General features: G+C 52.3%; 1 protein-coding gene across 2 annotated transcripts; it reads left to right on the forward strand.

Moving 5' to 3' along the window:
• The first annotated feature begins 718 nt into the window (after positions 1 to 718).
• On the forward strand, positions 719 to 8,833 carry AQP8 (aquaporin 8). 2 transcript variants are annotated; one of them, XM_036916902.2, is made up of 6 exons: positions 719 to 835; positions 952 to 1,205; positions 3,709 to 3,835; positions 5,398 to 5,612; positions 7,075 to 7,209; positions 8,351 to 8,833. In XM_036916902.2, exons 1-6 carry the CDS (start codon positions 824 to 826, stop codon positions 8,397 to 8,399), a joined length of 792 nt encoding a protein of 263 aa, XP_036772797.2. In that variant the 5' UTR covers positions 719 to 823; the 3' UTR covers positions 8,400 to 8,833. The 2 variants fall into 2 exon arrangements, with proteins under 2 accessions (XP_036772797.2, XP_036772798.2); XM_036916903.2 differs by having other exon boundaries at positions 8,634 to 8,833.
• Positions 8,834 to 10,258: the final 1,425 nt, after the last annotated feature.

Here is a 10,258-nt window from a genome sequence, read left to right on the forward strand (position 1 = left end):
ATTTAATACAAGATACTTAGCCCAGTGCCTGCTATGTAGAAAGTGCTCAATAGATATTTGTAACCCATAAAGATATTCTCTAAATAGACACTGGAAGTGTGCACTTGTCTCATGCCTGTGCAATGACCCCAGTATCACTGTCATCCACAATTCACAGTGGAGAAAACTAAGGTGCAGAGAGGTAAGCAACACACTTGGGGTTACAGCGCTAGTTCACGGAGGAGTTGGGATCAAACTCCAGGCAGCCTGTTTCCAGAGTCCAGGGGCTTACCACAGCTCCACGTTTCCTCTGCCCATGGTCTTCTGTCTACACACTGTCTTGGATCAGGCTAAAGGGGAGTGAGTGGGGGGTGTTGAGGCCTCAGATACAAGGACACGTCCGTGGGCATCAGTGGAGAAATCACTGAAGATGAGACTGCTGTTATGACCATGTGTGTCCCAACCCAGCGGGCTCCTTCTCACGTCTGCCTACCGTGAGGGTCTCCTATGGGCCCTTGTGGGGGTCACGGGTCACTGGGGACTGGGCTCTCCCGGGCACTCCCAGTCAACAGCTGAACTTCTCCCCTTGTTGGCAGAAAGCTTGCAATGCCTGACTATCCCCTGCCCTGCCCGGCTGAGGTAAAAAAAAATCTTTCCTCTTGTGAGCCTCTGGGCCACCTCCCACCCCGCTTTATTGCTCTGTTCTCAAGCCTCCTCAGCCCTTTAAAAGGAGCAGAGACTGGGGGATCAGCAGCCCCAGGTAGGAGACAGGGTCCAGGAGAGCAGGTGCAGGTTTCCCAGCCAGTTCAGGCAAGAGCCCAGGTCCTGGGCCACCTCAGCCCTGATGTCTGCAGAGGTGAGTTTGTGCTGGTCTTGTCCCCTGCAGCCTGGAGTGATTCAAGACGGTGTCATGGGGGCTTCCTTCTGGGCTTCTGTTCCACCTGCATCCACTCTCCCTTTCTCCTACTGCAGGTGGATGTGCCCGTGTGTGACCCTGAATTTGGCAGCAACAAGGTGAAGGAGCCAAGCATGGGGGGCAGGTGGTGCGGTTCCTGGTATGAGCGGTTTGTGCAGCCGTGTCTTGTTGAACTGCTGGGCTCTGCCCTCTTCATCTTCATTGGATGCCTGTCAGTCATCGAGAACGGGCAGGACACAGGGCAGCTGCAGCCAGCCCTGGCCCACGGGCTGGCCCTGGGCCTCATCATCGCCTCGCTGGGGAGTATCAGGTGAGCATGCAGGTGAGCAGCCACGGGGTCGGGGCACAGAGCTGTCCGCAGTGAGTGTGGGGAGCATACTCAGGATTCCCAGAGCCCTGTGGATAGTTCACCTGGGGTGTTGGACCACCTGGTTCAAATCCTGTCTCTGCACGTAGGTTACTCTCCAAATGCAAACCTCCCACCTGTAAAATGGAAATGGTGGAGTACTTCTGTAACTATTTTTTCTGAATACATGTATCTTGCAACCCATGTACCAGCACCATTCTAAGCAATTTACAGATATTAACTAATTTAATCCCCACAACAACCCCCAGTGGATCATGCTATTATGTCCACTTCCCAGCTGTGCTGGAGAAAGGCCATGAGGCTTGCCCAGGTTATGTGATCAGTGACCAGCCCTAAGGCTGACTCTCTCAGAAGAGGCGCCTGGCCAGGTGATCTAAGACATACCCGTTCTGTATTGAATCTCACTCAGAAAATAGATCTCAATAGGGAAATTGAAGTGCTGTTCCCTAGAAAAGCAGAATGGTAAGAGAACGTTAACTTCCCTCTTTAAATGTCTCAGGGAGGTGGTGTCTTCCCATGGGTCTGGAGTTGAATGCAGACTTGTCACTTCCTAGCTAGGTGACCAGGGCAAGTAGCTGAACCCTTCTGTGTGCAGTGGTGTAAGTGGGGATGGTAATAACAGTGATATTTATTGAGGAGTAACTGTATGCCAATACCAGCTATATACATAATACTGTATAGTACTCTTATTAAGCCATTCCATCTTTGCAACAGCTTTATGAGGCATGGATCATTGAGGCACAGAGAGGTTATACAACTTGCCCAAGGTCACACAGCTATTCAGTGGCAGAGATGGGTTTTGAACCCAGGTCAGTCGGCTGGAGAGACCATCTATTATGCACGGCGGGAGAATACTTCTCTATAATACCAACCTTTTATTCAATCATTTGTTTTTTTAATAAATACTTACTTGGCACTTACTTGCGCCAGGAATTGACTAGGGGCTTGTTGACTGGATCCAAGATAAGGCACAGGAAGCAGCCAGCACAGCATCTGGCGCATAGTTCAGTCATTTGTTGAGCGAATGATGAATGAATAAACCAAGAAAGTGTTTTGATTGTTTTATTGCTAATGAGTGTGAGGTTAGTCTCAGGAACATGTGCGGCATTCTAGACAATCCAGCCCTCTCCGGCCGAGCTGTGCGGGGATACCAGCCGCTCTCCCTGTTTGGGCTGGGGGCTGTGGTGGAGAGGCCGATGGCCTGAGGGCCCGACCTGTGCCGTCTCCTGGGGGGCTTTATCCCCACTCCCTCCCTGCACCCCTGTGCATTGGCAGAGCTCAAGCTGAGCTCGGTCATGGAGCCCAAGTCAGCCTGCCTGCCCCTCTCCTGCCTGCTGGCTTGAGCACCAGATGGTGCATCCAAACCCTGCATGAGCCTCCCCGGAGGGCCTGTGCGAGCAGCTGGGATGGAAGAGTTCGGGCAGCCTGTCCTGACACATCAGTGTGTCGGATAAGGTCCTTTTGTCCAGAGCCGAGGACCCCTGTCCAGTCTCGGCTTGGTGCCTGTGTCCCCTGGGGCAGCAGGCTCGTGGGTGGGCTCTCGGCACTGGGGGCTTTGACTTGTATGTGACATGGGGGGTCTTATGGCTACTTTCCCTGTTCTTAGGGGGCATCAGTTCTGTGTACAGAGGGCTTTAACGGGCCTAGCTCTGAGGAGAGGTGCCCCGCTCTTGTGGGGCTGGGTGAGATGGCGGTGAGGGCTGCTAGGGGGCACTGGGGCCTCCTGGCTCCGGGACCCGAGCTGGTGGGGCATGTTGGTGAAAGGAAACACTGTGCCCATGACCAGGAGAGGGGCTGGCCAACTTGAACCTGCCTTTTGACCCTAGGTTCAACTTTTTGTCTACCCCCCCTCACATCCCCAACCTCTCATCCCAATCTCCAACCCACTCATGAACCTCTAACCTTGCTCCCAATTCCCAAGGCCATTTCCAACCTGAACCCCTAATTTCAACTTTACACTCAATGCTATCACACTTTTAGACCAAAAATAGGGCTTTTATTGAACAATTCAACCAATCAGTTGTTGTTCAGGGCCTGGTTAACTTACAAGGGGAAGTGCAGTTACCCCTTGATTTGGAGCCTGGGGTCTCATTCTAACTGGTGGCCACATCTCTGAAGGGATGGAGGGGGCTCTTCCAGAGTCTGGAAGGTGTGACGGGATGGTCACCCACCGTGCTCTTCCTCTGGGCACCCGGGCTCTGGGTGCAGGGTGGGAAGGGGGCTCTCATCCCTTCCCCAGCTCTCCCCTGCATCTCTTGTCCCACCACCTGACACCTCAGGAGAAATGTGCACAATTTGGTGCCTGTTTCCCACTTGGGCCGGGCCTTGACTCTTTCTACTTAACTCTGGTGTGGCAAAGCCAGCCTGGGAGGCTGGTTGGGACACATTCCTTGGTGACATCCCAGACCTTGGCCTCATGACTTCCTTCTGCTTCTGTGGGTGACAGTGGTGGGCACTTCAACCCTGCGGTATCCCTGGCGGTCATGCTGATCGGAGGCCTGAACCTGATGATGCTCCTTCCCTACTGGATCTCCCAGCTGTGCGGGGGGCTGATCGGGGCTGCCTTGGCCAAGGTGGGTGATCCCCGAGGGGACTGGGCTCGGAGGGGGCTGCTGGGTTGGGGTGGGGACGGGGAAACTGCCCAACTCCTCTTGTTTCCTCTGGCAGGGCTGGGCTCTTTTCTGCAGGGGAGGGCTTCTTGTTCTCTCCAAACCCACCCTGTTCTGTCCGTGTCTAGACTCAACTTTCCCTGGCAAACCAGGAAGCAGAATTCAGGACTTGAGGTTTCCCTTCCTGAGTCCATGTCTGGCTTTGAGGGCATCTGGACAGTACGAGTGTTTTTTCATTCATTCATTCACGCATTCACTGGTTCTACGAACATTCTACGGACATCTCCCTCAGCACTGAGGGCCCGGGATGAATCTGATCATTCTCCTTGAGAAACTGTTGAATTAACTTCTCATGTGTTCTCTGGTGGGTCTGCTCTACCTGTGATGGGAGTTAATACTCAGTTTAACTTTGGAATCCTCCCATCCCAACAGGAAGGCTAGCTCTTTCTCCCATGGACTCCCTCCCTCTTCCCTTCTCTCTTTCTCTGTTGCCCTTAAGTGTCAGTCCAACCAGGGGCCCTTCAAGATGAAGACCTAGCTTGGCATATGTGTCGGGAGGCCTGGGGGGTGAGACCAGGGCGTTAGTCTGGCTGGGGTTTGGTCTACCACAATAAGCACTGACCCACTGCAGCTTTTGGTCCTGAATCCCGTTTGCTGTCTTCCTGCCCTGGTCTCCCCACACTCGCATTTGAAGCCCGGTTCCCATAGAAAGAGGCCTGTCCCTCCCTCTCTGAGTCTTAATGGAAAGGAGTGCTCAGGCTCTCGCTCTGGCGGGGCCATGTGCAAACTTGTCGGACAGGATGGTGACCAGGGCAGAGCCACAGCTGCTGCCCACCGGGCACACCCTCCTTGAGAAGCTCCTTGCCCACCTTCTCTCATTTCACCAGAGAAGCCACAGTCAGTTCTCAAAGGGCACTCACCACCCAAGCTAGGAGCTATTATCACCCCCACTTTAGAGAGGAGGAAAGGGGCACAGGGAAGCCAGTTACTTGCCCGATTTCCCACTAGCTGGTAAGCAGCAGAGCCCAGATCTAGGTTCAGGGCCCAGAAGCTTGTCTGCTCCACTGTCTTCCCTCTCCAGGTGCCCTGATGGCCCCTCAGGCTGATTTCCTGTGAAGCTGGTGGAGCTTAGGCTTCAGGTCTCCCTGTGCCCCTGTGAAGCAGTCCTATGAGGGCTGGCAGTGGGCTCACCTGGTCACATGTGTTTGTAAAATAAGGAATCTTTGTATTATTTTTCTCAGAGAGGGTCATCTATTAGCTTCAGGCTCACAAAATCTGGAGTGACCACTGGGTTATGTCCATTTTACAGATGAGCAAAAGGAAGCTCAGAGAAGTCTAATAACCGTCACTGAGCCACGAGGTAAAAATTGGTGGAGCTAGGATGTGGACCCAGTTATGCTGACTGTATGGTTGAGCAGAACCCCTCATTGGCTCTAAAGATGAGGGGCATGCATCTTTAGGTTCCTTCCCTTAACTCCCAGCGTGTCTCTGCTCCCACTGTGAGGCTGTGTGGTTTCCCTCTGCAGGCAGTGAGTGCGGAAGAGAGGTTCTGGAACGCGTCTGGGGCAGCCTTTGTGACAATTCAGGAGCCAGAGCAGGTGGCGGGGGCAGTGGTGGCAGAGATCATCCTGACAGCACTGCTGGCACTGGCTGTCTGCATGGGCGCCGTCAACGAGAGGACGCGGGGCCCTCTGGCCCCCTTCTCCATTGGCTTCTCTGTCACTGTGGATATCCTGGCCGGGTGAGCGGTGGGATTACAGTGCCCAGCCCTGGGCCAAGGCTTGGTTGGCTCTGTGGGAGGCCTGCAGAGCTCACGTGAGAGTCACAGACTCAGTTGCTGATAGGGGCCACAAAGGTAATGCAAGTGGGGGGTCATGGGCTGGCATTGGGTGCACAGCAGGAAGTGGTGGGGACTGTGTTGTCTAAGGAGGAACCACTGTTCATATCCCTTAACTCCCAGCTGTGAGGGAATGTGGGCCTGGTTTGACCCTTCTTCTAATTTTATTCCAAGGAAGTCAGAAAAACCGGCTTTCTCTGTGAAATTTTCCAATTTTTGTAGAGTCAATAAAACATTTCTGTAGGCTGTGCTCATTCAGCCAGCAGGCAGCCAGGGTTTAGCCCCAGATTTACCAAGAGCTTCCATACCCACTGCCTCACGTATGCAGAGCCTCTCAGTAGGCATGGGAAGGGATTGAGGAGTTAGGGATTTTCTCCCATTTTGTATATGAGGGAACAGGCTCAGAGAGAGGACACAAGTAACTTATTTAAGGTCTTTGGACAATGGCAAATTAAGTGACAGATCTGGGACAAGATCCCAAATCTCCTGCTAAAGGGGATGAGGGACCCCTTCCTAATGTCGAGTCCTTCCTTTCTCTTGGACACAGAGTTACGTGTGGCTTTCCGTGCTCTGCCCTCCAACCCTGTTCCGTCCTTCGGGAGGTGGAGCCCGGGAGGTGGGAATATGTGTATTAAGCTGTGGCGATGCTTTGCTGCCCCCTAGTGGCTTTTAGTTCACTTACAAGCCTGTTGCGTGGGCTTTGGCTATGGGACCTTAGTCCATCAAGGTCTGTAGGACCCAGCTTGAGTGAATGGGGCACCGATACAGACACCAGAACTAGAGCAGTGCCCTCGGGGAATAGTCCTCCTCTGGGAGATGTTGGGACCCAAGCTTGTGGCACAATAAGGGCCTCAACCAGGGCAGCTAGAGTTAACACTTGTACATGAATTATTATGTGCACAACATGGGCTCTTAAAAGCATTTTCTTATTCATTCCTGACAACAGCCTATGAGATAGGTGCTTTCACCTCAGCTTAACCACAGAGGTTAAGCAAAGGTCACACAGCTAGAAATAGCTGGTCTGGGTTTTGAATCTAGGTCAGCTTGACTCCAGAGTTCACGTAGTTGACAGCTGCTTGACTTAGCTTTTTCAGCTTTACAGGGGGCCTGGGACCACCTTTTCCACTGCCAACACTGAGCAGGCACTCTCTGGTGGCCCTTCTAGACCATATGCCCAGGGATGAGTGAAGCCTTTCACTTCCTAGTGCTCATAGCCTCTTCACCTGCATTTCCTTTGCGACTCCCGAGCTCCCACGATATGAGAGGGTCCCTGGGTGGTGTGTGACCAAGGCCTAGTTGGGGAAATGAACTTGAGGTGAGCTGGAGCCTGGCGGGGGCCCTGCTGACCAGTGTGGGGTGTCTGCAGGGGTGCTGTGTCTGGAGCCTGCATGAATCCTGCCCGTGCCTTTGGACCTGCCGTGGTGGCCAACCACTGGGACTTCCACTGGATCTACTGGCTCGGCCCATTCCTGGCCAGCCTGCTTGTAGGACTGCTTGTCAGGTAGGATGGCACAGGGTCAGTGGCCCATCTGACGGGCATCTGGTGATAGTTCCCAGAGCACCCAGGGCTAGAGGGCTAGGCTCTCACTTGGGTTTGGAGAAGGGATGAGGGAAGCCTTCTTGAGAGGCAAAGATTATGGCTCTAGGCACTTTGGTTGTAAGCGATAGAAATCCATCTCAGTACAACTTATGTCATAAAGGAGGATTCATTGGCTCACGTCACTGAAGAGTTCACAGGGAGCACTGGCTTCAGGTGGGTGCTCACAGCGTCTTCAGGACTTGGTCTTTCTCAGAGGCAATGCTATCCTCTGTGTAGGCTTCACGCCTAGGGAGGCAAAGATGCCCACCAGGCCCTCTGGGCTTACATCCTAGCAGCTTAACTCTAGAGGGAGGAGAACAACAGTTGTAGCAAAAGTCCTGGGTCTGATGCTCACCAGTTAAGACTGGCCCAGCTTGGGTATGTCCACCTCTGAATCAACTGCTGTGGTCTTGTGGGTGAGGCACTTCTATCTGCTTGTCTGGAGCATGAGCCTAATCCCACAGGGGTGCTGTACCACTCCAAGGGTCTTAGCCACATAGGAAACCATGTAAATGAGGCCCCAGGAGCATGCATGTCAGGTGATCAGGTGATGCCATTCCCATAAAATGCAGTGTGAACAGTGTGCCCTGGAGTTGTGCAGCGGATACTAGGGTTGAGGTGATCAGAAGGATGGTTAGTGTCTGTTTGGCTCTTCTCCTTGGATTCTCTCTTGGTGAGCCTCCTGGACCCAGAGGGTCCTGCTCTTTCTGCTCCAGGCTGTGTAGGGATTGGGGTCTGGACTTGGTATGAGCCGGGACTGTCCTGGGCTGACCTAGGCTGCTTGCCCCAGGGCCCATCTGTAGTTCTGGATGAGCATGTGGCTGAGTGAAAGGCGTCACTAATAACTGTTGCCGTCAGAGCCGCAGAGATGAGCGTCTTTGGGAAAAGGGCTGAAAGCTGCCTGGGCTAGGGTGTTGCCCCTTCCTAAGGGACTGACTCTCCAGGCTGGAGAAACTCAGGAAGGCATCTCTCTGGAGAATTCTGGGCCTAGAGACATTTGATGGAGGGTTGGGTCTTTCCCCCTGAGGCTCAGAGACCTTACTGGGCCATCTTTTTTTTGTAGGTTCCTCATTGGAGATGGGAAAACCCGCCTCATCCTAACGGGACGGTGAAGCTGAGGGCAGAACCCTCAGCGGACCCGTCCTGGGCTGCAGATGGGACGGGGGCCCAGGGGGCTGCGGCTTTGCTCTGCTGGTTTGGATCTGATAGACCACTAAGTTCTGAGATGTTCTAGGTTCTTCTAATTCCTTTGTGCTCACCGGAGACCTTAGCCTGGGGAACGCGTTGTCAGCACTGCCCAGACGGAGGTAGAAACAGCACCAAACAGAACAGGTTTTTCTTGACAGGAAAGGTCCCATGATCAGAAAAGCAGTCTGAAGAGGCGGCTGTTTGTGTCCGCCAGCTCATTTGCCCTGCTCCCTTTCTTTCTCTGTCTCCTGTTCCCTGATGCCTCTGTGATGGAAGCACCTTCTGTGGTCTCTTTCCTTGCTTCCTGAGCTGCCAATCTACCTTTTCAATAAATAGCCCAGTATTTCCTGGTAGTGTCTATTGGCTGGTCGTGCCTTTCAGAAATGGGCGTTTCTGGGGAGGAAGCAAAGTCCGGGTTGGGCTTTAGCTGTTCAGAATCCGGTTAGCTCGAGCTCAGGGTAGAGTTCAGGGCTAAGCACTCAGCGCGCAGGCCAACGCAGAGCCTGTCTCCCACTCAGCCGGACCCTCTCTGGAGGGGAGCTCAGAGTCCTTTCTAGAGTCTGGATTGGACTTTGGCTAGTCAATTCCAGATCACAGACCCGGGACCCTACTGAAAAGCCCAGCACAGATCCAGGGGCCGGTTCAGAGCACAGTGCTATCCAGGACACGATCCGCACCCCCGCCCCTCCCCAGCAGGGGGCGAGAAGGGCCACGAGGGTGAGCCAGAGCTGCGGGGATTTCCAGAGGAAACCGACGACATGCCATAATACAGGTTTGGGGAACCAGCGGTATTTGGATGGAAGATATAAGTGTACTGCATAAGAAAGGATAAAAAAGGACAAAAAGGCACATTCTGAGCTTTACATCTTAGAGTGTGTTATCTTCTCTGTAAGATTCTAAGGGTCGTTTTTGGAAGAGGATCATGTAACCGTAAGGAGGTGCTAGGGAAAAACAACTGTCCACAACAATATATAAACAAAACACTCACACACTTCTACAAGATGGGCCAAAAAATGAAGAAAATGCTCACTAGAGAAAATCACCAATACAAGAGACTGTCTGTGGAGAAAACGGACACACTATATACCCAAACATCCAAAACATTTTTGGAGAAAAAGAGGATAACAAATAACAAACCTAAAGAAAAGTAGGAAATAATGTGATAAAATCAGAAACAAGCAAATTTGAACATTCAAAAAGAGTGAAAAATGTTAAAAGTTACTATTTCCTTCGGTGAAATAATGAAGCAAACCTTTGGTAAATCTAATAACTATATATACGCACACCCATGTATGTGCATATACATACATCCCTACACATACACATACGCATACAGGTGTATAGCTGGCATTTATTGAGTATTATGTGCTCGGCCCTGTGCAGAATGCTTTACATGTATTATCTCAAAGGAAAAAGGGTGGGAACCACTCAGGCTTTGTGACTCCAACACCGAGAGGCTAAATAATTTGACTAAGTCACACAGTGATTTAGTGGCAGAGCTCAATTAGAATCCAGGATTCTGGACACACAGTCAATAGTGTCCTTTCCACTGCCCTAGGCATGCGCTGCTCCAGACCCTGGGATACAAGCACTGATTTGTTTGTTTTTGTCAGAATTAGCTTGATCCTCCCATATTGGGAAGCCTAGGATTACAGTCTTGTACCTCTCCCTCACCAGATTGTCCAAAACTGAGAGCTTAAGCAATTCAAGAGGGAAGTAGGCCGATCTACTCCCAGGTTGCAGCTTTGTACTTTGAGCCTGCTGCTGAGGCCGTTCATGGCTC

Source organism: Manis pentadactyla, chromosome 10, assembly GCF_030020395.1.
Source record: "Manis pentadactyla isolate mManPen7 chromosome 10, mManPen7.hap1, whole genome shotgun sequence".
NCBI classification, from domain to species: domain Eukaryota; kingdom Metazoa; phylum Chordata; class Mammalia; order Pholidota; family Manidae; genus Manis; species Manis pentadactyla.

Bases quoted from the DNA above. Each gene is read 5' to 3' on its own strand.
- AQP8 (XM_036916902.2), top strand. The intron at 5,613-7,074 runs GTGAGCGGTGGG...GGGTGTCTGCAG, and splicing joins ACTGTGGATATCCTGGCCGG to GGGTGCTGTGTCTGGAGCCT. The intron at 7,210-8,350 runs GTAGGATGGCAC...TTTTTTTTGTAG, and splicing joins CTTGTAGGACTGCTTGTCAG to GTTCCTCATTGGAGATGGGA.